The sequence below is a fragment of the Balaenoptera borealis genome, assembly GCF_965194805.1.
Source record: "Balaenoptera borealis genome assembly, chromosome: 9".
Classification (NCBI taxonomy): domain Eukaryota; kingdom Metazoa; phylum Chordata; class Mammalia; order Artiodactyla; family Balaenopteridae; genus Balaenoptera; species Balaenoptera borealis.
Genome location: NC_138873.1, coordinates 119531604 through 119559478, shown reverse-complemented (window position 1 = coordinate 119559478; position 27875 = coordinate 119531604). Strand labels below are relative to the sequence as shown.

General features: G+C 37.5%; 1 protein-coding gene and 1 long non-coding RNA gene across 3 annotated transcripts in view; one reads left to right on the top strand and one right to left on the bottom strand.

Moving 5' to 3' along the window:
* Nucleotides 1–12304, bottom strand: part of LOC309635089 — a 55396-nt gene extending 43092 nt beyond the window's left edge. Inside the window, exon 1 of the long non-coding RNA XR_014248628.1 lies at nt 739–12304. This is a non-coding gene — a long non-coding RNA (uncharacterized lncRNA). The remainder of the gene's footprint in view (nt 1–738) is intronic.
* ME1 (malic enzyme 1) overlaps nt 1–27204 on the top strand; it is a 193170-nt gene extending 165966 nt beyond the window's left edge. Inside the window, exons 10-14 of one of the 2 annotated variants that reach the window (XM_082405863.1) lie at nt 12427–12532; nt 13938–14080; nt 15841–16014; nt 21484–21582; nt 25538–27204. In XM_082405863.1, the coding sequence (XP_082261989.1) occupies nt 12427–12532; nt 13938–14080; nt 15841–16014; nt 21484–21582; nt 25538–25705 (690 nt within the window). In that variant the 3' untranslated portion in view covers nt 25706–27204. The remainder of the gene's footprint in view (nt 1–12426; nt 12533–13937; nt 14081–15840; nt 16015–21483; nt 21583–25537) is intronic. The other variant, XM_082405864.1, reaches the window with a different exon arrangement.
* Nucleotides 27205–27875: the final 671 nt, after the last annotated feature.

The window sequence follows — 27875 nt, the reverse complement described above, 5'->3', positions numbered from 1 at the left end:
TTTTAGTGCCTTTCTCCATATTCCAAATTCTCCTTAATAATTGTGTTTCTTTAAAGCTAGAAGAATGTTCATTTTTAAAAAGATATAGATCAAGAAATTTTGCTTTAAATGAAGAAAAAGTATATGCATAACTGTTTGTAGAACATGAGTATCTATAAAACCATGAAACAAAACAGAAAGTACCTTTATAACATCTCCTGGGACCAAATAATGATAATTTTATTAATTTTATTAACAATAAATAATAACAGTGTAATTGTTTATAGTATATAAGAAGTAAAGTTTTAAGTTTGTTGGCTTAAAAATTCCTATTGCTTTAAAGAATCAGCATAACTATAAAAAATTGTACACTGTGGCCACATGACGTATACTGTCATGAAATAAGAACGTTTACTGAGTGAAATCATCTGTGGCTCAGGCATTATACTTGTGGGGACACAGTAAGGTCCTTGATCTCAGGAGGCTCCCAGCCTAGTGGGAAAAACTCAAACAAGCCAAGATTTACAACTCCACGTGACAATGTTATAGAAATATGTCCTTGGTGCCAGGGGCGCACAGGACATGGTGCTTCCACTGCACTAAAGAGAAGAACAGGGAGGCTGAGGACGGTTCCAAGACAAGGTGTCTCTCCAGCTGAGTTCGAAAGGAAGAGTTGGGAGTTGAGCTCGAGTCTCCATAGACATCTTAAACTTCTTAATATGCAAAACTGAAATAAGGGAAGTTGAATGGCAAGTTCACTCTGAGATCTTTTTTTTTTTTTTTAATTATTTATTTTTTATTTATTTATTTATATATGGCTGTGCTGGGTCTTCGTTTCTGTGCGAGGGCTTTCTCCAGTTGCGGCAAGTGGGGGCCACTCTTCATCACGATGCGCAGGCCTCTCACTATCACGGCCTCTCTTGTTGCGGAGCACAGGCTCCAGACGCGCAGGTTCAGTAATTGTGGCTCACGGGCCTAGTTGCTCCGCGGCATGTGGGATCTTCCCAGACCAGGGCTCGAACCCGTGTCCCCTGCACTGGCAGGCAGATTCTCAACCACTGCGCCACAAGGGAAGCCCTCACTCTGAGGTCTTGATTGAAGCTACGGATCGTGTCTTCTACCTCTCTATCTTCAAAGCCCTACTAGTGTCTAGTAATTGACAATAAATATGTTGTTAATAAATGAATTAATGAATGAGTGCCTTCCGGGCAGAAGAACAGCATTTGCAAAAGAAAATGTTATGCCAGAAGAGACATTTAGGGATTAGGATTGAAAGGAATCGAGTGACAGGTGATGAAGGCTCTTCTAAATCCTGAACGTGAGCAGTTTTCAGGCTCTTGTCACTCTGATGGACTTGTGGAGGATGGACTGAAATGAGGTGAAGCTAAGAAACTAGTTACAAAGCTGTTGCAGTAGTACAGATCAAAGTTAATTAAGGCCTGAAATAAAGCAGTGACTAAGAGGGTCAGTGAAAGATGTTTGATTCAGTAGATATTTAGGATATAGGATTGGCATACTTAGTAACCGATTAAATACGGAAGGAGGAGTAGAGCAAAGGAAGGAATCTAGCAATACTCCTTGGGTGTCTAGGTAAGTGATGTAGCCATTAATGTTAAAAAAAAAAAAAAAAAGGAATAAAGAATAGGCCAGTTCACGGGAAAGATAATGAGATCAGTTTCGGACATGGCAAGTTTAAGGTGCCCGTGGAGACCTCAGATAGAGATGTCCCTTTGGCAGTTGGAGAGACAAGACTGATGCTCAGGAAAAGGATCTGAGCTCCCAGAGGTGGAGAGGATCATCATGTGTATATAGTGGGAGCCATGGAAAAAACTGTACAAACTGTGCTGTACTTAGGGATGTAATACATGCAAGAATCAAAACGGTGAAAGCCCACGATTGTGGTTTTCTTTCGTGATTTCTCATGACATTTCAACGGGACATCTTCATAAAAATACATAGATTTTAGCATCTCAAGCACTTTTAACATAGATTGACTGAACTGAGACTCCAAATTCCATGGATTACAACACTTGGAATGACATGGATTACAGCATGACTAGTATTTGGAATAACTGTGAAATTGTTGCCTAGACCTCATCAGTCACTCTTACTTCATGTCTTCTACTTGCCAAAATAAAGAGCTGCATATATTCTGCTTGCCAAGATAGATAAAGTTATGTTTTAAAAGATTCTTATATATTGAATAGTTTTTGTGCTATTTAATGCAAGAGAGACATATGAAACTTCAATTCACCACTTTTTCTTTCATGTTTTTAAACCGTCAAAATTATAATGTTGATTTTTGTGGCAGAACTAATAAATCTCAGAGTAACTACTAAATTGGTATAATCTTGCTTTCAGCTTTACATGATTTTTTGGTGCTTGTTATCCTTTATTCTTAGTATTTTTTACAACCTCTCTTGAAAACCAATAATAATCATTTTATTAATTTCATTAACTTACATGCAGTTGTTTATAATGTGTAAAAAATATCTTAAAGTTCTAAATAAAATTTTTTATTAGTCGAACTCCTTCAGTCTTTAAACACATAAAACCAAAACTATAAAGTAACACTGTGAGGTTAGTGCATTTGTGGAGTTATGTAATCATCAGACTGGATAATTATTATTCTAATGTGTTGTCTGTTTTCGTTTTCAACTCCACATCTGTAGCATTTTCTATCATTTACCTCATATCCATATGTACTATAATTATCAATATTTTAAATAATTCATCAGTATCAGTAAGGTTGATTGAAATGGATTATTTGGTCACTGCTAATACTCAAATATCATAGTTTAGTGTCTTACAGCAAGAAACAGTTGACATACTATTTAGCCCACTAAGATTAGTACGGTTTAATATAAACAAACTAATACTTGGTTTAAAAGAAATCCTTCCAAAATAAAAATTAGAGGGAGAATAAATACAGTAAAGAAAGGATAAAAAAGGAGCACTTCCAGCATGACTAGTATTTGCATTTCACAGTGATAATTTGGAGCATTTTTAGGGAGAACAAGAAGCCACAAAACAAACCAATCCAGACTTCATCTTTTTCTTAAATAAATATATCTTGGCTTTCACTAATAAACCAAGTGAATGCTAATGCAGAAAACTCCAAAATAAAAAGTAGGGTATTAGTAGATATCATGAAGGATAGACTTCATCTAACACAGAATAGGACTATAGTATTTTATTTTATTTTTATTTTATTTTGTTCTGCTTTGCACAGTTCTGTTTTCAATTATTAAAAAAGTTTTTTGCTTTACAGTTATAGTTAAATGTGTGGTTCCTGCGAGAAAGAGATAGTAAATAAAAGTATTTTATATGTTGTAAGGGTAGTTGTTTCCTTCCTAAGAGTTTAATCTTTAGGTCTAGGGCTTGAAACTCCATGCTGTAAGGAAAAGGTTTTCCTTTCCCCTGTGATATTATCAGAATTTTAGCCAGTGATACTGTCACCACCTTGAATGATGGTTAATACATTGCGTACACTGTGGTTTAAAAAAAAAAAATTCTGATTCCTAAGAAACTTTGAAGCTTGGTGAAAAGTATCTGGCTTGCTTTTTTTCCTCCCTCTTTTCCATTTCTTACTGAGCATGATCACTATATATGTAGGTACTAAAAAGCGCAGAGGCAGAAGATTATATACACGAGTCTTTTAGAAAATTATGGACATTGATTTTTAGCAAATACAAAATTAAATACTGATGGAGTTAACCACCTGTCATCTTCAGTTACGACCACTCTGCACCCCTTTTTTATGCTGTAACGTGGAAAACACTTTTGTCACATTGTTCATCTTCTTTTAATATGTCCTTGAGATGGTGAAACTGAGCTCTGAGCTCTTTAGCAAGCACACGCACTCGCGCTGCAAGTGAAACATTATTGACTGACAGGTTCTGTCTTCAGATAAAGAGGGGCCAGATTCAACTCTGATAAACTATCGACATGACAACAAAAACAGGCCAGTAAAATGGGGCAGGTTGTCCAAGCAGGCATGGATTCCAGAGTTCTTCTAGTACCTGTGTGTAGGGAGGAATGCATAGTTATCAGTGGCAGTGCACAGTTAATTTTTTTATACCTCTCCTGGGTCATCAAATGCTAACTTAAAATCTTGACAGTCTTTGCCACCTTCCTCCCCAACCCCAGCAGAGCAAATGTTGCTTTTGAGAAAGGTAATAGTTCAGTATGGTTGTGTCTTCTGCACTAAGAATCAGCACAAAACAAGGGGTGGCGGGGGGAAAGCCAAAGAAATAATAATATTCAGAAGAAACTCCCAGCTATTTGTAGTACATTTGGTGTAATTAGAGACTCTTAAAAAAAGAAACACCATAGAATTTGGGGTTTCTGAGATAAAAAGTGCCCACGTGCACATTGCCAAATGAAGGCACAGTTTCAGCAAGGGATCCTGAATAGGGAGACTGAACTGATAAGAAATCTATATCCACATTCAGCTGAAGTGATGGGCGTAAAGAAGGTAGATTCCAAATTGGATTTTGAAAAGAGGAGAAAAGTGAGCCATTGGCACAGAAAATAGAAGTCCAGAGGTAAAGACATTTGCCTGAATATTACAGATCCAGAGAATGTCACATCCCAATAGTTTTTCATCTAAACCAGGTCATCACATCAACTTTGAGAAGGGTATAGAAAATACTTGGGAGACCTTTATTTTTGTCTTTTGATTCTTCTGTTTTTGGCAAGTAGAGCCCTTGAGTGATGCTAGTTTGTATGATTCCTGGCCTTCTTTCAGTACTTACTCTCCCTGCGTTCCTAAGTCACCACCCAGAATTAAGCCTTTGGGGCTGAGGCTGTAGGTAATTTATGTTTCTTGCTTGATGGATGTCTTCTGGCCAAGTTCTGGCTTTAGTGGCTAGGAGCTGCCAGTGCTGTCACTATGATTAATAAAGTAAGATGTTCATGATAAAAGCATGCATCTTTTCATATAATGTTTATCTGCCTTCTTGATGATTTGCTGCTCATTCTAGTAAACTTAGGTGGCTTAAACACATTAAATACTTTTCATTATATCTCAGGTTGCCAGCCAAAAGAGCACTACTAGAAATCTGTGCTTTTGCACTATTCTGTAGCTTTCCTTCTTTAGAACTCATCATTTTATACTTTTTTGAAAACAGATCACGTACCTTTTAAATATGCTTCTGGTAGAGATCTGATAAGTCCTTTAGTGCAGTGATTCTAAAAACTGGCTAATCACTTGAATCATCTGAGAAGCTTTTTAAAAAATACAGATTCCAGGGCCTCATCCTGGATTTGAATTAAAATATCTGGCAGCAGGGCTCAGGAATCTATTTTTCCTCAGGTGAGTCTGGCACTCAGTTGGCTTTGGAAAGTCCAAATCAGGTTCATTTTTATTACACTGTCATCATCACCAATCCAAACCGTTTTCTAGATGAAGAAGCCAAAATCTGTAGAAGTATCAAAGGACTTGCCCAAGGCCATGAGTGAATGGAAGGGCCTAAGGACTTCTCCATCCTGATCCTGAGTCCCACGTTCAATCCCCAACATTTGTAGATGGCATTTATTGTGTCTAATTGGGGAGCTTTTCTTTAATTTGTTGTATATCATTAAAGGTTTTCAGAAGTAACATAAATGTATTTGCTGTTTGCTATTAGCATGTATTCTGCTACTAGTTATTTATTCATGTCCCTAAGCCAACAAAATTTATCACAATTTATATCAATTTATCTTGACCACAATCAACAGTCGTGAGGACAACATTGTAAAATACATTTTTAAATGTTTAATTTGCTGTTTGGGATAATCTGGGACAGTAAGCTCAGGAAAATATTTTGAATTATTGAACTAAGAAAACGAGGATTATGTCTCCCACCTTCAGATTATTCAACATCTTTTAAATTCATTTTACATTATGGATTTGTAGGTCCACATTCAATATAAACAGACTAGACCCTCTTCTCTCATTTACATGCTACTTGTAGCAGCTGTTCAATTCATATTATACAAGGTTGAATTTGGTTATTTCAGCTGCTAGTAAAACTTTTCTAAGACTTTTACTCTCATGCTAGTTGTATTTATTTATTTAATATATTTATTTATTTATTTTTGGCTGTGTTGGGTCTTCGTTGCTGCGCGCGGGCTTTCTCTAGTTGCGGCGAGCGGGGGCTGCTTTTTGTTGTGCGGTGCTTGAGCATCTTGCTGCGGTGACTTCTCTTATTGCGGAGCATGGGCTCTAGGTGCACGGGCTTCAGTAGTTGTGGCACATGGGCTCAGTAGTTGTGGCTCGCGGGCTCTAGAGTGCAGGCTCAGTAGTCATGGCGCATGGGCTTAGTTGCTCCGCCACATGTGGGATCTTCCCAGACCAGGGCTTGAACCCGTGTCCCCTGCATTGGCAGGCAGATTCTTAACCACTGTGCCACCAGGGAAGCCCTCATACTAGTTTTATTTTCTCATGTGGGAGGCTACTTCTTGGCTTGGTAATATAATGAAAATGAATAGATTTCCATTTTTATGGAGATCATATGCAAGTTTATTTAAAACTGTATACCAGAAGCAGTTTAGATATATTGTCATCGGCGTGTTGTTTGTCAGTAGCTAAATGGTCATGAATGAGTTGTTTCCTCAGACTGGGAACACCCAGATGCTTTCAGCAAGCCTTCACTGTGAGCTACTAATTCTTCTGTTTCTTACTGTGGGCCACAGTGCTTTCCCATGGATTGTGTGGAATCTATTGTTTTGTGAGCCCAAACATTTTCTAAAATAAACAAATCTGTGGCATATTTCCTCTTAAACTATTTTTAGTACTTCCTATTCTTATTCTGTTAATAACCCTGAAAATCTTATAAATGTCCTTTTTGCTCACAACCCTTTCAGTGGGGTTTCTGCTTTCTATTTCAAAGTAAACCACAGATAAAAAAAGATTAATTATAATATTTTACTGTTATTAAAGAAGAAAACTTGATACTAGAATACATTAATATAACATTGAAAGAAAGATCTAGGACATATGGTAATTCCTTGACCATATTCAGCATTGGTTATTCCTTTGATGGAATGTATTTGCATAATACTTAAACTTTGTCAGGTGGAAACCAAAAGACCAAGAGGCAAAACCCAGTGATTCATTCAGTCTTCTCTAAGAGATACGCATTTTATCAGCAGCTCTCAAGATTACATTACATTGCATTGAGATGACTATAGTTGGTTTGGAGTAGGTGAATAGTTATCCTGAGATAGTTTTTCTTTGTTAGACAACCTAGCAGAGGTTCTAGCATTAGATACCCTGAAAAGCAAATCTCTAAACCTTTGAAGAAGTAAGCACCAGGCTGAAGTTTGAGGAATAGTTCCTGTAACACAAATCTGCATTAGCAAGGGAGCTGCTGTTCCTGCCCATTTGAGAATCAGGGTCTCGGCCACAAACAAGAAAGTTGCCAGATATGGTAGCTGCCACCCACTGTTACTTAGCACCCACCTGTTGGTGGTGGGCTAGAAACTAGAGACTGGAAACACAGCTGCCTGGAAACAAACACCACCACCACGAGCTTCCAGAAGAGCCATATGACTACCACTTCATGATGTGCATTTCTCCTTCAGGGTCCTGTGAAGGCGCATTAGCTTGGTGAGTGCTGTGTTTAAAGCAGAAACCCTAGCTGCAAGGGAGTCTGGGGCCTATAATTTAGCCCTTTAGGCTCCATTGTACTGGAAGTAGTGCTAGAAGCAATTTGCATTTCTGCAGTATTTGCCATGTAGGACCTCAGTGAGATTTTAGTGTAGTTACTTGCCTTTATACCTGCAATTGAGTATATGTGTTTCTGGGAAAGAGTAACAAGCCAAAACTATGTTAGCTTAGAATTCTGGAAGCTGAAGGTTATTATTCCCGGGAAATATATCTCCCCAAGCTGCACCTTTATTTAGTACGTGTCCTAGAAATTGCCTCGTTGTGAGAATGAAAATAGTCATGAATTTTAGTTTATACTGCTTCCAGAGAGAGCTCAGAAATAATTTAGATAAATACTGTAACTGTCAACCTGCTCCAGATTCTTACCCTATCCATGACCAGAATTTCTTTTTTTTCTAATAATGTAGGATTATTTTTTGCCAAATAACTAAGCAGTAATAAGGGCATTGAGGTAGCAGGTGGATTGCAGAAGTGTTTTCATCAAATCATTTCGGGGAAAGGAACCTCTTTTTTTATTTTATTTTTTTAATTTTTATTTTTTATTGGAGTGTAGTTGATTAACAATGTTGTGTTAGTTTCAGGTGTGAAGCAAAGTGATTGTTACACATACACATTGTTTTTTCAAATTCTTTTCCCATTTAGGTTATTACAGAGTATTGAACAGAGTTCCCTGTGCTGTACAGTAGGTCCTTGTTGGTAATCTATTTTAAATATAGCAGTGTGTACATGTCAATCCCAAACTCCCAATCTATCCCTTCCCCCCTTGGTAACCATAAGTTCGTTCTCTAAGTCTGTGAGTCTGTTTCTGTTTTGTAAATAAGTTCGTTTGTATCATTGTTTTTAGATTCCGCACATGAGCAATATCATATGATATTTGTCTTTCTCTGTCTGACTTACTTCACTGAGGAACCTCTTATTTTCAAAGCAACAGATAGGAATAACCTTGGGTAAAAAGAAACGGTGGAATATGTAATCACAATTAAAATCATCCCGAAATAGATAACCAACAAGGACCTACTGTATAGCACAGGGAACTATACTCAATATTTTGTAATAGCCTATAAGGAAAAAAAAGAATCTGAAAAAGAATATATAACTGAATCACTTTGCTGTACACCTGAAACTAACACAACATTGTAATTCAACTGTACTTCAATAAAAAAATAAAATAATAAAAAAAAAGAAAAACAAATTAAAATCATCCCCTGTATCAGTCAGCTATTCCTGTGTTATCGAAAGCCACAAAGTCTCAGTGACGTGCAAACAATAATTCTTTATTTTCTCACATGCCTGTGGGTCAGAGGGGGTGGCTGTGATGGCGCTACTGGGTGGTTCTGAGCTACAGGTTGGGTCCAGGTCTGCTTCTCAAGGCTCATCGTCCGTGGACCAGCAGGCTGGCTTGTACTTCCAAAGCAGTGGTGACAGTACAAGAGAGCAAGCAGAAACAGCAATTACTCTTAAGGCCTAAGCTTGGAACTGGCGCACTGTCACTTCAGCCCACATTTTATGGACCAGAGCAAGCCTCGTGTTCAAATCCAAAGGCAAGGGGTAGGAAAGTATATGCTGCCTTTTGTAAAAGGAACTGTAAAGTGTCATGGCAAAATCACTGACACAGGAAAGAGATGATGAGGAACTGGGGCCTAAATCAAAGTCTGAACTATCAAAACTTTTGGGGGAGGATTCTTGTGGCACGCAGATACCTACCTCTGCTTTCTTATTTGTGACTAATTATCATTAAGCCTAGCTGCTTTTTACATGCTAGGATGATGCTTAATTAATCTCTGTGATTGAGATATGTAAATGAAATGAATTTCCCAGCTGTGAAGCTAAGAGAGAGGAGGATGGGGGCACCAGGTAGCCTCACCACCCCCCCCATTTAGTGCGAATTGTAAAGATTTCGGTATTGTAATAATTTTTTATATTATTAAAAGGCAATTTAAAAATCTTATAAATACAAAAGAATGGTTTGAGAATATTTAGTGGTTACTCACAAAATCAGTCTAGGTTTACATCAACTATTTGTGTTAGACCTATGACAAGTTGTAAAAAGGTTATGATAATAGGTTTTATGGAACGATTTGATGCTTCCTGATGAAAGTATAGCAACTGAATTTATCTGATTCTCTTGACTGATTTTTTCTTTAATAAACATGATGAACAAGAATATAGACTAACAATATTTGAGTTAATGTTACTAGAGCCTAGAATGTTCTCTCCTGAAGTGAATATGAAACAGGAAACCAAATTTGATTTGGAATGAATTAAATGAGGTTTTTTAAAAATTGAGATATAATTGACATATAAAGTTATATTAGTTTCAGGTGTACAACATAATTATTCAACATTTGTATATATTGTGAAATGATTACCACGATAACTCTAGTTCACATCCATCATCACACATAGTTACAAATGTTTTTTTCTTGTGATGAGAACTTTTAATGTCTACTCTCTTAGCGACTTTCAATATACAGTATTATTAACTATTGTCAGCGTGCTGTACATTACACCCGCAGGACCTATTTATCTTATAGCTGGAAGTTTGTACCTTTTTACCCCCTTCACCCATTTTTGCCTCCCCAGCCTCTGGCAACCACCAATCTGTTCTCTCTATCTATGAGTTTGTTGTTTGTTTGTTTGCTTTTTGTTTTTTGTTTTTTCAGTTTCCACATATAAGTGAGATCATATAGTATTTGTCTTTCTTTGATTTACTTCACTTAGCATAATACCCTCAAGGTCTATCCATGTTGTCACAAATGGCAAGATTTCCTTTTTTGTATGGCTGAATAATATTCCTATGTGTGTGCATGTGTATTTTCTTTGTCCATTCATCCATTGATGGACACTTAGGTTGCTTCCACTTCTTGGCTATTGTGAATAATGAGGCAGTGAACATGAGGATACATATATCGTTTCCAGTTAGTGTTAAATAAGAAGATTTTTCAGTTTCTCAGATGTAGTATATTTTGATGTGCAAGGAAGAAAAGGTAAGATACAACTTTTTAGAACCCAGCAGTGAGTAATGGTGAATTTCGTTATTAGGATGCTGTTAGCTCTGAAGTCATGCTCATGACAGAAAACAGTGGTACAGAAATAGCACTTTACAGCAGACTACAAAAAAAGGTACTAGAGTTATAAGTGCTAGAACTATGGTTTTTTCTTCTTCACAAAAATTTTAATTATAACAACTAACTTTGAGTTCTTGTTAAAAACTGGGCACAGTCCTAAGTGCTTTAGATGTATTATTTAATTTGCTAAAAAGCTGATGAGGTAGAAATTCTAATTATTCTTATTTTATAGATGAAACGAGTGCAAAGAGGTTCATATGTTTCAAGTTATCTGTAATTCACATGTATTACTTTTAAAAACAAAAATAAAATGATAACCTTTTTATAAAAATTTTTGCTTTGTATTGGAGCATAGTTGATTTACAACGTTGTGTTAGTGTCAGGTGTATAGCAGAGTGATTCAGTTATACGTATGCATATACCTATACTTTTTCAGATTCTTTTCCCATTTAGGCTGATAATAACCTTTTAAAGCAAGAATATTGTACCATCTTCAGGATTAACAATTTGCATACAAGTTGACGTATACCATTTGTAAAGTGTTTTCTCCAGAGCTGTACTGTGCTGTATTACTGGAAAGACTGATTTCTAGCACCTGTCTTGGGCAAGTTGCTTGATATCTCAGAGCCTCTGTTTCCTCATGCAAAAACCTAATTGTATTTGCCCTACTTTTCAAATTGTTGAGGGAATCAAACGAAATATGTGAAAACAACTTATAAGCTATAAAGTACCATATAAAGTTAGGTAGTGATTTATTATGTAGTCAAAATCTTAAAAATTTGTAGGTAGAATATTATTATTGTTATTATTATTATTTTTTTAATAATTTAAAAGTCAAGTTTAATAAGTAGTTCACTTAATTTAGCTATTGCTTCCTGGGAACAAAAAGCTATTGTATCACTCATTCTTTGATGAAAGCTTCAATGAAGTAAGGAGATTGAATAATAGATGAATGAGGAGAATTCTAATTTGAGCAGATTTTTATTCCTGGTCGTAGAAGTGTGGATGAGAATTTCATCTTCAGATCTACTAATCATGTGGAAAGATACAATACTGAAAGAGCAGAAGAGAAAAAAAAGGAAGGACCAGATTTTCAGCTAACACTCCTCACCCCCATCCTACGTTCTTTTTTGTAGCTAGGATATTAAATTACATGTTTCCTAGATAATAATACATGGTACAATTATAATCAAAACATTACAAAATAAAAACATATAAAGCTAGTAATTATGTAGAACATCAAAGTATGATATAAATGTGGCATCAAGTTCCATTCTTAGTGAGTAGTCCATAAATTATTTGTGCAGCCGCTAAAGGCAACTTTGCACACTCTAAGACACTGCTTTATCAACAGAAATCATGTCTAGTAAACAATATCTTTATTTAAATGATGTTTTTCATTGCTATTTGTTAATGCCAGTTTCTCATAAATGTCTGTAGAGTTAGGATTTTAAATATTAAATAATAATTAAATAAGGGAAAGGCTTTATTTTGTTCACTGTTATATCCCCATTGCCTAGAACATTGTCTGAGACATAAATCATTGTTGCAAGAGTGAATGAAATAATACTCTGGTAATTGGAAAGGAGACTTTAAGAACAGCTGGAAGACATAATACATAAAAATGTTAAGCATCAATATGGGTAATATGCGTAATATTCTGAAATTTCTTTGACTCTCACATGTTTGGCAGATTTATCATTCCTTTTTATTTGCTGTACTTAGGGACGTGCTGCCTTAACACAAGAGAAAGAGGAATTTGCCCATGAACATGAAGAAATGAAGAACCTAGAAGCCATTGTTCGAGATATAAAACCAACCACCCTCATCGGTGAGCTTTGGCTTCTTCCCCCCTGCCATAAACCCTACCTCAAGCCCACGTGGGCCTGATTTGTTTTCTTACTGCTGAATTTTGAGACCTAATTTAGCTTTTTGAAATTCTAACCTTTGGCGTTCACAAACAAAATTACGCCTTCCCTGGAGCAACAGTACCCCCCAGACGCCTAGATTTGTAAATTCAGTGCCGTCTTCTTCATCTTACTGATGATCCCAGCTGAAGCGTGCGGTTCCCTTTGCTCACTCAGTCAACCTGCCAATACCTGGCATATCCAGCACTTTGCCAGGCTTGATTATTCCACATAGACAGTGGTTCTAAAAGGGGGGTGGTTTGGCCCCGAAAGGAAACACTTGGCAATGTCTGGAGACATTCTTTGGTGGTCACAGCTGGAGGAAGAAGGGGTGGTCAGAGCTACTGACGTTAGTGGGTAGAGACTAAGGATGCTGGTCCGCAGCCTCCAATGCCCAGCAGAGCCCCCCCCCCCCCCACCGCCGGTAAGGAATTGTCCATCCCAAAACGTGAATGGGGCCAAGGTTGAGAAAGACTGAACTAGACCCTCCTTGAAAACAGGGACCGTATTTCATGTCTTTATGTTCCTCATAGTAGATAACTCAGTGTGTTACACACTGCATGTGCACAGTAAGATGTTTACTATGGACACATTTGTTGTGGTTGAAAAAAACTCAAAGAAAGTTTTGAAACTTTATATCCTTTATTTTGTGTGTATATAATGCCAACCCTTACTTGGTATTATACTCCATTTCTAGAAGCTTCTGTGAAACAGATGACAATATTGAGAATAATAATGAGAACCATAATAAAAACAAATACTTACTCCACGACAGGAGTTAATGGGTAGTAGTAAGCCTTTATTGTTGTTTTTTATAAACTATGTTCCATCAGGAATCTTACTTTTTACATTTTCATTGTGCTAATAGCTTTGTTCTTCTCTTCAAGTTTTTTCAGTGAGTCATACTTCAGTTTTATCATTGAATCGGATGATTGTCTTAAGTGTTAGCACTGGATTATAAAACATGATTGCTTTATAGCCTGAGAGACTGAAATATACTTCTAGAATTGTTTACAGAGAGATAGTATATATTAGACACATTTATTTCCTGATAAAATTGCCTGTAATCAGAATTCCTAGTGATTGGTCACTAAATTTATTAATGAGTCAAATGTTAAAGCTGTGATTTTTTTCATAGATACTTGTAGATTAGTAACCTTAAAGGTTGTTGGCATTAACGAACATCTCTTTTTTGTCACTTTAATACAGATATTCTATATTTTGTTTAGGGGGTATTACAAAATGACCTGACATGTCTCATTGTTTTGGGGGCACTGGATTAATTAACCAATGATAGTCCTATTCACTGGTTTCTTGTTTCTACATTAGGAGTTGCTGCGATTAGAGGTGCATTCTCAGAGCAAATTCTCGAAGACATGGCAACCTTCAATGAACGGCCTATTATTTTTGCTTTGAGTAATCCAACTAGCAAAGCAGAATGTACCGCAGAGCAGTGCTATAAACTGACCAAGGTAAAGCGAAAATGGAATAGTCAAATTGTGATTCTTTATAAGGGAGCCCAGGGTATCTAAGGTGCTTACCGGTTAACCTTTAAAAATTTTATAACCAAGACTGAAAGAACAGTGAACAGGTCAGGAAGGATAAGAACCATATCCTTTTTTAGAATCTTGTATAAATCCTGTTCTTCAATAAAACAAAATAAACTTTGTAATGTTTTATTGATAATTTTCCTCAAGTGCTTTGGAAGTATCTAAGATTTAAACATAAAAGTTAAAAAGGAAAAAACTTGATCCTAGATACTGATGAAAATAGCTTTTCACTAGCTATTCTCAAACATTGAAGCACACAGTATAAAACCACAGTCTTATTTCTGCTTTGCTAACTCCTGCTGGGTTTGGATTTTGATGGCATGGGTGGAGCATTTGGGCAATTATTTTGACATCCAGCCTGGTTGGGATAGGAGTCCTCAAAGCTTCAATACTTTACTGTTTCCAAAAAAGTGACTTATTTTATACTGTGCTTGTATTAATATATATTTGACCAATATGTTGACAAGAGCCCTTTTTTTCCTTAAAAGACTTGAAAATGTCATTACAACAAAACAGAAGTTGAGTCACATATATCTAACACTTTTATTTTGGAAAGAAATCTAAAATGAACTGGAAAAGATAAACCAGACAGAGTTATGTCACTCTGCATAAACAAAACCTAATTTTGTGCAAGACATAACAGTGTCTGATAAACACCTAGATGAGAATTTCTATTTTTTTCTCATCTATTTTCCTCTTTTTATATCCTGAATAAGGTTGAATCATATTATACTTTACCTTTATAGAAAAGGTATAGTATGACATTTGTTAAAAATGAATAAGTTAATATTATTAATATCATAATGGATTTAGACTCAAGGTATAAGAAGGATGAAATTTATAACCCAATCTATTACCATTTAAACTATGCTTTGGGGATTTAGTGCTTTTTTAGACTTTTCAAATGCATTTCTTAGATTGTAGTGCTTTATTTGTTGAGGGTTTCCTATCCCTGTTTTAGAAGCCTGAACGCTTCCATCTGTATCACCTCCCAGATCAGACAGACGCCCCCCTTTTGACTGGCAGTATGGAATACAGCACCTGACAGGCCCTAAGTTCATGCCGTCTTAAAGCCTGTAATACATGAGGTTCCTCAAAAATATTATGATGAAATAGTAAGACCAGGAAAAAAATAAAGACAGTTTTAGACACTTATTGATAATTTAATCTTATTCTTATCTGCTAACCCCATTTGTGCTAATGAATTTTTTTCCTATATGACTTTTCAGATAATTCTTTACAATACAGAAATATATAAAATTTGTCCCAGTGATTACATTGGGAGCCTGTTGACCTCTAAACTGTAACCTAAAATGTCATCCTTTCCAAGATTCAAACATTAACATACGCTTTTTGTCTTCAGAAGCCTGTAAGTGGAAGTCTGTAGTCTAGAGATGGTTGATGGGCCCGTGGGTTGGACCACTGCCAGCAACAGGATGGTGGTCTTGGGGTCTCCTGTGCTTTGCATGCTTCTCCTAGGAGTAGAGAGGAAGATAGAGAACAGAAATAATCACTCACTCCAGAACTTACTGCCAGCATCATGATAGCTTGCTCACACTTACTAGGAAGTCAATGAAAAATCAGACTTCTTTCTAACTACTCAGTACTTGAATTACTCTCTTACGATCCATTTGTTTGAAGATAGCCTGCCTCCTTTTTACAGTTGTGTGTCTGTGTTGCAGGGTCGTGCCATTTTTGCCAGTGGCAGTCCTTTTGACCCTGTCACTCTGCCAAGTGGACAGACCCTATATCCTGGCCAAGGCAACAATTCCTATGTGTTTCCTGGAGTTGCTCTTGGTGTGGTGGCGTGTGGACTGAGGCATATCACGGATAAGATTTTTCTCACCATTGCTGAGGTATTGTAAAATACTCTACGTTTGCCAAGGATGTAAAATCTCAGATCAGCTCATTGTACAGGTTGTCTACTGTTTTATTTATTTAGTATCCCAGCTCACTCCGTAGAAGGTGTAAAGTCCAAAGAAGATCAAATCTTTCCCAGTAGAGAGTAAGGGATGGGTAGTAAGTTCACATTGAGTCACTAGTAAAGAGTGTTCTTCAGTAGCCAGCAGAAAGACTATGTTCTGATTTCTTAAAAGAGGGCTTTTTTTAAATTGCAGTACAGTTGATGTACAATATTATATTAGTTACAGGTGTACAGCATAGTGATGCACAATTTTCAAAGGTTATACTCCATCTATAGCTATTATAAAATATTGGCTGTATTCCCCGTGCTGTACAATATGTCCTTGTAGCTTATTTTATACCTAAAAGTTTGTACCTTTTACTCCCCTACCCCTATATTGCCCCTCCCCCCTTTCCTCTCCCCACTGGTAACCACTAGTTTGTTCTCTATATCTGTGAGTCTGCTTCTTCTTTGTCATATTCACTAGTTTGTTGTATTTTTTAGATTCCACATATAAGTGACATCAGACAGTACTTGTCTTTCTCTGTCTGACTTATTTCACTTAGCGTAATGCCCTCCAAGTCCATCCATGTTGCTGCAAATGGCAAAATTTCATTCTTTTTTATGGCTGAGTAGTATTTCATTGTACATATATACCACATCTTATTTATCCATTCACTTGTTAATGGACACTTAGGTTGCTTCCATATCTTGGCAATTGTAAACGATGTTGCTCTGAACATAGGGGTGCAAGTATCTTTTCAAATTATAGTTTTGTCTGGATATATACCCAGGAGTGGAATTGCTGGATCATGTGGTAGTTTTACTTTTCGTTTTTTGAGGAACCTCCATACTGTTTTCCACAGTGGCTACACCAATTTACATTCCCATCAACAGGGTATGAGAAAACAAACCTTTTTTTTTTTTTTTTTTAATCTTCACACTTTCTATTATGTTCTGTGACAGTAATGAGACAATAAAAATTTTGTTTCCAAATTATGGAGGAAGTGGTAAATATTTCTCCATGGAGAACCTACCTAGATGATGGCATTTTTTTGTTTGTTTGTTTTTTGGCCACACTGCGTGGCTTGCGGGATCTTAGTTCCCCAACCAGGGGGTTGAACCTGGGCCCCAGCAGTGAAAGCACCGAATCCTAACCACTGGACTGCCAGGGAATTCCCGATGATGGCATTTTGAAGATTTAAAATGACAGTCTGTTAGAGAACGAACTTATGGTTACCGGGGTGGGAAGGGTGGGGGGAGGGATAGTTAGGGAGTTTGGGATTGACATGTCACTGCTATATTTAAAATGGATAACCAACAAGTACCTACTGTATAGCACAGGAAACTCTGCTCAATATTCTGTAACAGCCTAACTGGGAAAAGAATTTGAAAAAGAATAGATACATGTATATGTATAGCTGAATCACTTTTTTGTACACCTGAAACTAACACAACATTGTTAATCAACTATGCTCCAATATAGAATAAAAAGTTAAAAAAAAGAACATACCTCCAATATCTATCTATCTACATATCTATCTAATAATCTTTGTAGTACTGTACTAATATAAGGATTATGGGGGAAAAAATGACAGTCTGATTTGGTGTAGTGAAGTGTTTATTATTCAGGGTGCAGTGCAGAGTACAGAAACCACTCTAGTGTTTCAAGCAGAGAAGAAATTAAAACAGAGAATTCGGTGTTTGTAAAGTCATTAAAAGGACGGAAGTGGGCTCTTCGGTGGGCCTTCAGGAAGGATTCACAGAACAGCACAGAGCAGAGCCAGTAGGGATGCTCTATTAAGCTGCTGTTTAGAACTGTGAAGGGTCTGAAATTTCACCTTACCTGCAGGCTAGCAAGTCAGCCTGCCACAGATTCATAGATGCTGGCAAAAGACACAAAACTCTTAGGTCAGAGGCAAAGGCACAGGAGGTACTCTGAACCTAAGGCTCGCATCAGTTCCCCTTGCCTCCCAAACCTCAGGGGGGTGATACAGTGGTTGGACCGATATTTGTAAAATCATGAGCTTTGGGTAATCGGAATATTCACCTGGTTGACACGTCTGAGGAGGATGCAATTCATGAAGGAGAAATTTGAGTGAATTTCTTCTCTCGAAATTAAACCACTGTACAACACGCTAACTAAACCCAACCAAATAAAACCTGATTAATGTTCACATATCTTCATCATGCAAACAGGCTATTCTTGGCGTTGTGAAAGATTTTTATGTTATTGGTGTGATTGGTGGTGGTTTCGCGCCTTGGTGTCATTCTGTGAGAACAGAGGTCGGCCAGCTCTAATGCTCCTTTCTTTTTCTTCACTGCATTAAAAGCATGACGGCTGGTGTCTTAGAGCTTCTTTGACTCAAGAAATCTTGTAAAGCCAAGTAGATGTCTAATTACTTCGGAGGGCTTTTCAAAGTTGTTCTTACATTAAGGGAAATGTAGTCATTGTCTTTTATAGCAGACACATCAGAAGAAAGATGATCTTTTTACTCGTGGAAGCCAGTGTTTTCTTTCCTAAATAACTCCAGCACCCTCTAGTGACAAATTTCATGAAAAAAAAGTCTTTCCAGTATATCTACCCAGGGAAAGTAATAATCACTCTCAAACACCTTTGAAGGAAAACAGTAAGACGTGGTGAGGTTACTGGTGTTATTCTTATCATAGCCAGCTATCTCTCTGGCTGAATCTTGGCCTTTCCACCGTTCTCCTCTTAGGCTTCAACACGATATTCTTGTTTTTCATGCCACCTCATTGTTTTCTTTGTCTCCCTTTCAAGTCCACCCACCCCCTTTTTTTTAAAGATTTTTTTGATGTGGACCATTTTTTTAAAAGTCTTTATTGAACCTGTCACAACACTGCTTCTGTTCTATGTTTTGGGCCTCTGGCCGCAAGGCATGTGGGATCACAGCTCCCTGACCAGGGATCGAACCCCTACCCCTGCATTGGAAGGCAAAGTCTTAACCGCTGGACCGCCAGGGAAGTCCCTCAAGTTCCTTTCGACTAAGCTTCTTCCTAGTATTCATTTTTTTGTCCTCACTTTTCTCTTTCCTTTTAAAGTCTACTTTCAGAGATCTCACGCATTCTCTTATTTCCATTCTCGTCATCCTAAAAGGGACCAAATCTGTGTATCCCTATTCTTATCTTTCACCACATCTCCAGTGACCTGATGGGTATTTCCACCAAAATGCCCTGCTATTTCCTTAAATACAGATGTGGAAAACCATTTCTTATCTCCCCTCGCCCTCAATATCCGCATTTCTGTTCGTGACACCCCCTTTCTAAGCAGGCACCGAAGCTTAGAAACCTGATGTTCTTTTTATCCGCCCTCAACCCAAAGCCTTTAAACACACCAGGCATGTGAACACCCATATGTAACTGCCCTGTGTATCATCCTGCCTGGAAAACCCCGAGACTCACTCCCCACCTGTCTAAGCCTGTCTTCAGGTCGCGGCTTAAGTCCCACCTCGTCCTTGGGTCCTTTTGTGGCCTCTCTGACTCACTTTGATCTTTCTCCTTAGCCATGGCTGTCTTTAGCAAACACTTCATTTGATTCCTAGTTGTATTATGCTGTCGAGAGTTTCACGTATTAAACAATCAAGTCTTGCCTTATATTTAAATTGTATGTTATCTTCTCTAAAGACGGAAGGTCTCCCATATACTTCTTTCAAAACACCAGTAGCACTAGTGCAATACTAAAGCACGTAGCAGAAACTTAGTAAATACTTATTTAATTAAATAGAACTAGTAGTCAGTAGTATTTATCAGTGAGAATAAATACAAACTACCACAGACAGAGCTCTAGAGGGGGCAAAAAGAAGAAAGTTCTTGTCTAGATTATATTTTGTAGTTAACAAAAGTAGCATGTAAGAGATCTAGCTGAATGTTCTGTTTGCCCACCCCAAATCTAGTAGCTGTTAGGATTATTGTCAAAGTACTAATTGGATCTCTTATGGAGCTAGTAATCTCATGGATTGGACCAATCTCAAAGACTATTCCTGCACATTTTTATATCACAAAGAGATTTTTGGATTTCTCGGTCCTCTGGACAGTCCCTTGGACCTCTGATGCTCCCTGGGGTCAGCCCTGCTGGCCCTGAGCGGTCTGTACGCAGCCTGGAACACTGTCCGCTCCCTCCTGTTCACATCTGGGAGGCAAACCTGGGCCTCCTACCCTCACACCCTCCTCCTAAGTCACCTGCTCTGTGTTCTCGCATTCTCCTCACCCCACCCTTTCTGCTATCTGCCCAGAGGGCTCTAGAGAGATCCCCACTGACAACGGCATCTGGAGGAAACCGATTCATGTAAGTCACTGGGTAACTGAAAACCCAGGTAACTTTAACGTTGATATAATATTATTATCTAATGTACAATCCAAATTCAAATTTGCCAGTTATCCATAAAAAGGACCTTTATAGCCTCTAGACTACTCTTTTCATCTGCAAGAGCATTTCAGCCTTTCTGTTTCTTTTGTGGCAATGACATTCTGAAGAGTACAGGCCAGTTGTTTTTTTACAATGTTCCTCATGATTTAGTTTAAGTTGTATGGTTATAGGGTTTGGTTTAGGTTTCCCTAATAATTGAATCCTTCTCAGTGAATCACATCAGGAAGCACATAATGTCAATTTGCCTCATGTTTTTAAGCTACTTTATTGAGGTGTGATTGACATAAGAAAAAGCTGTATATCTTACAACTTGATGAATTTAGAGATGAGTAAGTATACACCTTTGAAACCATCACCACAATCCATGCCATAAACAAATCTATCACCTCCAGAAGTTTTTTCCCACCCTCTTTATTATTATTATGAATGTGTGTGTGATAAGAATATTTAACATAAGATCTACCCTTGTAGCCCATTTTCATGTCTACACTGTTTCCTTTAGAGATAGGGAGTGGCTTGGGGACAGCCAAGGCTGAGGCTAGTTAGGTGATTTGGATAATCCAGAATCTGTATCCTGCTTGCCATGTGAGTCAGAAGTAGCTCTCTCAGCCTCCTGCTCTGCCTCCCGTGCAGGAGTATGTGAGCTGGGAGCAAGGCCTGACCAGCCTCTCCTCCTCTTGTTTTCAGGGTCCGTTTCCATCACTTTTCTCATCCTCCTCTGCCTTCCTTACCCTTCTTCTCCCGTCCCTCTAGTGCATCAAACAAGAAAGCTGCCAGCATTTCATGGTACCATAGAAAAGGAACTGGGTTAAGAGGAAACCCAGATGCTCATCCCCATCTATTTCACTATTTGTCTTCTCCCACCGGTCACCAAGCCTCTCTGAGCTCAGTTTTCCCATTGAGAAAGGGAGAGATGCAATTGGGTGATGGCGTTAATGGGATCTTCTTTTATCCACGACCGTTCACCATTATCCTCACAACTACCACATTCTATGGTATGAAGTATTTTTTTGTCTTTTTTTTTTTTCTTTTAAGGTTATAGCTCAGCAAGTATCAGATAAACACTTGGAAGAGGGCCGGCTTTATCCTCCTTTGGACACCATTAGAGATGTTTCTCTGAAAATTGCAGAAAAGGTAAAACCACTCTTGTTGAAGCCTCATTATTTTCCCTTCCACCTGTGGCTGAATGTGCATGTTTAGGTATTAAAAATCCACTTCCTTGAAATATCTGTATCAACTTATTATGTCAGAAGTCAGAGAAATGAGGCCTGGTGCTTCGGCAGAGCTTAGGAACTATGATCCTTAGAAATGGGTTGAATCATTAATTTCCCCGTCCTTTTTCTCTCCCATAATTCAGATAATTCATCAGGGTTTCATTTCAGCTAAGCCTCCTCCACTTGGCCTTTTTTTTGGTTGGTGTCTTCCATATGACACTGAGATAGTCACCACAGTATTGCACGTATGGTAGAGTGACAGACCTTGAACCACCTGCCTTATCCATGTCTCTGTGGATGTGTGGCACCTTGAAAATCACAGTTGATTATACTGGGCAGAAAGCGAAACAGTGAGAACAGAGAACTCAAAGCTGGCTAGGGTGGCGGGTGAGCTCTTCAAGGAACTAGCCAATTAGAACCTACATTTTCTACAACTAAGACGAGAGAGAAACTGACTCTTTTTGCAGCCTAGTTGTATTCATTTACTAAGGCTGCCATAACAAACTGCCACAAACTGGGTGACTTAGATAACAGAAATTTATTTTCTCACGGTGGCTAGAGATCTAAGACGAACGGGTTGGCAGGTCTGGTTTCTTTGGAGGCCTCTCCTTGGCTTGTCGATGACCACCTTCTTGCTGGGTCCTCGTGTGGCCTTTCCTCTGTGTTTGCATGTCCCTGGGGTCTCTTTGTGTGTCCAAGTTTTCCGTTCTTATAAGGACACCAGTCAACTTGGGTTAGAGCCCGCTGGAATAGCGTCATTTTAACTTAATTGTCTGTTTAAAGGTCCTATCTCCAAATACAGCCCCACTCTGAGGTACTAGAGGTTAAGGCATCAACATTTTCAGGTGACGTATTTCAGCCCACGATAGTCGTCATATGTTGAAACTAGGGTTTCTCAGCCTCAACTCTCCGCACATGTGTCTGGGTAACTCTTTGTCACGGGGGCTGTCTTGGGCATTGTCGGATGTTTAGCAGCATCCGTGGCCCTTATTCACCAGATGCCAGTAGCCTCTGCAACAGGTGTGACAACCGAAAATGTCTCCAGACATTGCCAGATGTCCCCTTGGAGGCAAATTTGCTCCTGGCTGAAAACCAAAGCTATTAGCAAGTGTATCAGAACAACACCATTTAGATTTCATATGTCATGATTTATTTTGTTGATTCAGGGTAGATGCTTCAAAAACCAAGTACTCCTTCAAAAAAAAAACTTCAGATAATCTGCTTGGTTATCTATTTAGGAAAGAGTATGCTTATGTTTTCTCCTAATTTGTATCTACTAGTTTTAAACTAGTTTGAATTATTAATACACTGAACATCACATTATCACTTTAAGTTCATTTTGAAGGTTTCAGTGCAAAGGAGTAGCATATGATCAGAGAGGTAAGTAAGAAGACGAGGGACAGCAGGAGAGTATGAAAAACTCAGATATGACAACTAGAAAGAGGAACGAACGCTGAGTGGATAAACAGAAATTGGGAAACCTAGACAAAGAATCAGCTTCAGGAAGGAAGGTGATATAAGTAGACTGCAGGTTTGTGGTATCCGTGGCAGCGGGTTGGCCAAAAGGTTCGTTCTGGTTTTTCGTAACGTCTTACAGAAAAACCCGAATGAACTTTTGGGCCAATCCAATACGTTCAAATGTACAATTCTAACAAGTAGATGGTGATGACTGAAACTTAAAGAGAGGCTGGATATACAGGTGGGGGATCATCTACATGTGGTAACAGGTGAAGCTCTCATCTTCCAGAGAGTCTGGCATTGACGAGAAGGAGAGAGTGAAGATTTCACTGAGCGAGAGCATCGTTAATACGGTGTGTCCTGGGAGCAGAAAGAGGAATGGATTTCTGCAGAGTCCGTCAGGAATGAAACAGAACATTTTATTATAAAAGTGATACAGCCTTTGCAAAAGAGGCACAGGGGAACTTTTTGGGGTGATGGAAATGTTCTGAAACTGGATGTGGTAACAGTTGCCCAACTCTGAATTTATAGAAATAATTGGATTATACGTTAAAACTGTTGAATTTTGTGGTCAGTGAATTGTAACTCAAGAATATCTGTTAAAAACATAGTAATACCACATCGTAGGCACTCTGAAAAATAGAAAAGAGGAAAATACCTGATATTCTACTTTTCTAAAACAAGCATTGTCATCATTTTGGCGTGTGTGTTTGCTTGCAGTCTGTTTTCATTTGTTTGCTTTCTTTTCTAACACTGTTGTAATAACATGTAAGGGTGTATTCACATACTTTTGATCATGCTTTTTTCATAAACACTTTTCCATAATACAGCACAGTCTTTATAACTTTAATTTTTTCATAAATGCATAATTTTACATTGAGAAGAGATACTTAATCATTCTGATATTCTTCAAAATCACGCTTATTCAAATAAGTCTGTCATACAAGTAGCTCCTTAATGATTGCTTTCTTAAAAACTGGAGTGAATTAAAGAGCACATATGGAGTGATTAATTTTGACAACAGGGAGAATCCATTCTTCAACGAAAGCAGGGGAAGAGAATGTTTGAAGATATGGAGGAGACAGTTTGAGTTGAGGAAAAGAGAAATTGAGATCGTTCTCTTTGATCAGTTGGAATTTTCTCAGCAGAGTGATGAGAGTCAAATGGAGACTTGACACGGGAAGGTTTGAAATTGACTTTGGGGAAATTGATTTGAGACAAAGTTTTTTTAGTTCGTTTTTGATTTTTAAAGGGTAAAAGCATAATGTACAACCACATGGGCCCAAGTAAGTTTAGGGAAAGAATGACATGGCAGGAGACAGCTCTGAAAGGAGAAAGCCAGCACTGAGCGTTCCCCACAAAGACGTGGAGACAAGGTTCTGTGATACCAGTAAGGCACAGAGCATGGAGACTGGCTCCAGAGCCCCGCTGATTAGAATCAGGAGACCCTGGGATAGAGAAAGAGGTTCCGTAGGAGGCCGTGGTCGGAATCGGGATTGCTGAAACTGCAGGGTATCTGAGTTCAAACTTAGCAGGGATTTTAAGGTATTTAGTTCAGTTAATTATCAGTCAAGTCATTTCAAGGCTGTTAAGACTGACTTATCTGAGAAATTTTGGTAGGATCACCCATGAGTAAATCTGTACTATTCACACTTTCCTTTCTTGCTGATATCGTAGTCTACTCTTGTTACATGATTTATAATTGCATTTTCACTTTATATCTTCTTTGTGATTATGTGTTCTTATTATAATACACTTAATTTTTTGGAAACAGACAAGATATAAATTAGAACTTAATTTTTTGATACATAAAAAACTTTTTTTTTAATTGAGGTATAGTTGATTTACAATGTGTTAATTTCTGCTGTATAACAAAGTGATTCAGTTAAACATATATATATCTATATACACATTCTTTTTTTTTCATACTCTTTTCCATTTTGGTTTATCATAGGATGTTGAATATAGTTCTCTGTGCTATACAATATGACCTTGTTGTTTATCCATTCTATATATAATAGTTTGCATCTGCTAATCCCAATCCGTCTCTCCCTGGCCCCTCATTCCCCCTTGGCAACCACAAGTCTGTTCTCTATGTCCGTAATTCTGTTTCTGTTTTGTAGATAAGTTCATTTGTGTCATATTTTAGATTCCACATATAAGTGATATCATATGGTATTTGTCTTTCTCTTTCTGACTTACTTCACTTAGTATGGTCATCTCTAGGTCCATCCATGTTGCTGAAAATGGCATTATTTTGTTCTTTTTTATGACTGAGTAGTATTCCATTATATATATATATGTACCATACCTTCTTTATCCATTCATCTGTTGATGAAACAGATAAAAAATTTCTGACATGTGCTGACCATCATCTCTATCCATTAAAATAATTAATATTCTTTTCTTATTTCTAGATTGTGAAAGATGCATACCAAGAAAAGACAGCCACAGTTTATCCTGAACCCCAAAACAAGGAAGCATTTGTCTACTCTCAGATGTATAGCACTGATTATGAGCAGATTCTACCCGATTGTTATTCTTGGCCTGAAGAGGCCCAGAAAATACAGACCAAACTTGACTAGTAGCTTAATAGCTGATATTTCTAACTCCATTAATGAGGTCTTGAAATCTTTCATAATTTTCAAAGATTGGAATCTTTTATAATGATTCATAATATACTAGAGTAAGATAATTTTACTTTAACAATCTAAAAATTTATGGAAGAATATTAATATACTTTAGGGTAAACATCTCACTAGACAATTTTGCTTCATTTACTTTATGGTTATTTATGGTTTCTATCTTAATTATTTTGCCCAAGTTCTGTTTAAAAGCTATTGTAACTACTACTGAGAAACCCATCATTTTTATATAGGGAGCTAAGGGGAAGGCTAAAATTAGTAATAAATTGATATCAGTATTAAAACCCATAATTCTTTTGTTGTTCATTTTATTAAAAATCTACTTTGTAAAAAAAAGATCAAAATGAATTTAGGCATAGACGAACTTTTGCTAAAAACAGAAACAACACTTACTCTGTTGCCTAGAGAAAAACAACTCCTCAGGTATTTTTATTCCAATCCTAGATTATACCTGTTCTTTTTGTGCAGCTGAATTCTAACATATCTAAGAAAGACCACTGCTGTTTACAATGCCTTGTGCAGCCTTAGATTTTAATGTTCTTTCGACATTGTTCCATCTCCTTATCACCTTGGTCCTCAGTCAGAAATCCCTTCGTAAAAGCACCTTTCTTTCCCCCTGACCAAATACCCTGTCTCAGCTCCACACCATTGCTGCTGGGCCTTTGTGGACCATGGCCCTATCCTGAGGTTGGTGCCTTCAGCTGAGCACAGCCTGAGAAGTGGGCAGAGCTGAGAAGAGTGGGTGAGCTCCTTGAGAAAGGGCTGCCTGTGGAGTTGACGTCTTCAGACAAACATCCCCAGAGGCAAGGCAAGCTGGGTTCCCAACTGAGTGACCTGGCCTAAAGTCCCCTTGATTAGCTCAGGTAATTAAGAGCTCATTGTGTTACAGCAAAGTCACTTTCCTCTGGGTTTGAAGAAAGTTTTGTAACCACTTCCCCAATATCAGAAATTATCTTTACATCAGATATTAAAATATTCTAATTACTATCAGTAGTTACAGCCCAGAAATGAATGTTAATTTCAGGTTTTACTTTTGAAGTTAATAATTGAACCAATGGAAACAACTGTAAATTCTTAAGCTCAGGTGCAGTAACATTTACTATTTATTTATAGAATTATATGGAGACTTTTTTGTTTTTGAAGTAATGCTTTTAAAGAGTGTAAGAAGGTGTTCAAGGTAAACTATAGTAGTACATGATTTCATTAAAAGTTGAAGGTTACACAAGTTGTTTTAGGTGTCAGTAGAAGGGGTAGGGGTATTTCTGACGGTAACGTTTAGTCAAGGGTTTCCTCAATATAGTTATTTTGAAAAGATCCGGAATGCCTATTTCTCGTCTAGTTTCCATGTTGTCTTGTAGCTCTAACTAAATGTATTTACTTATGCAAAGATTTATTAAAGCATAGAAACAGTGAATGAATAAAATTATAAAATAATTGTCTTTTTTTCTTAAAATATTGTTACACATAAAAATGACAATGCTGGGTCTTGGCAGTCATATGATAGGGAATTTGGAATTTTAAAAATATTTCAGTAGCGAATTTCACTATGAAATTCGTGCATTTAATATATGTGTAGTCATATTTGCTGTATACTGTTATGAATGAGCCACTTCCTTGTCCTCAGAGAAAGATAATGAAACGAACGTTGGATGATTACTTAACCAGGTACCAGGCAGTCTATATACCTTATCCTATTTAATGTAGTCCCCGCAGTTCCCTTAGGAAGTATATAGTTTAAGTAATGTGCCAAGTCCACAGAGCTCATAAGTGAAGGAGGAGGACTCTAAATCCGTGTTTACCTTTCTCCGTAGTCTGTTCTCTATTCACTAGAGTACAGTTAGAACAGCACTGTCGAAGCGGAAGAAAACAAAGTGAGTCACATGAGTAATTCCTGTGGCCTCATAAAAAGAAGAAACAGGTGGAATTCATGTTAATATATTTTATTTAAACCAACATATCGAGAATATTATAAAAAGTATTGAGATATTTTTACATCATTTTGTTCATACTAAGCCTCCAGCTTTTTCACATTTACATCAAAGATGTTTGCATATACATCAAAGTCATGAGAACATATAGAATAATGGAATAGAACAGCTCACAGATAGAC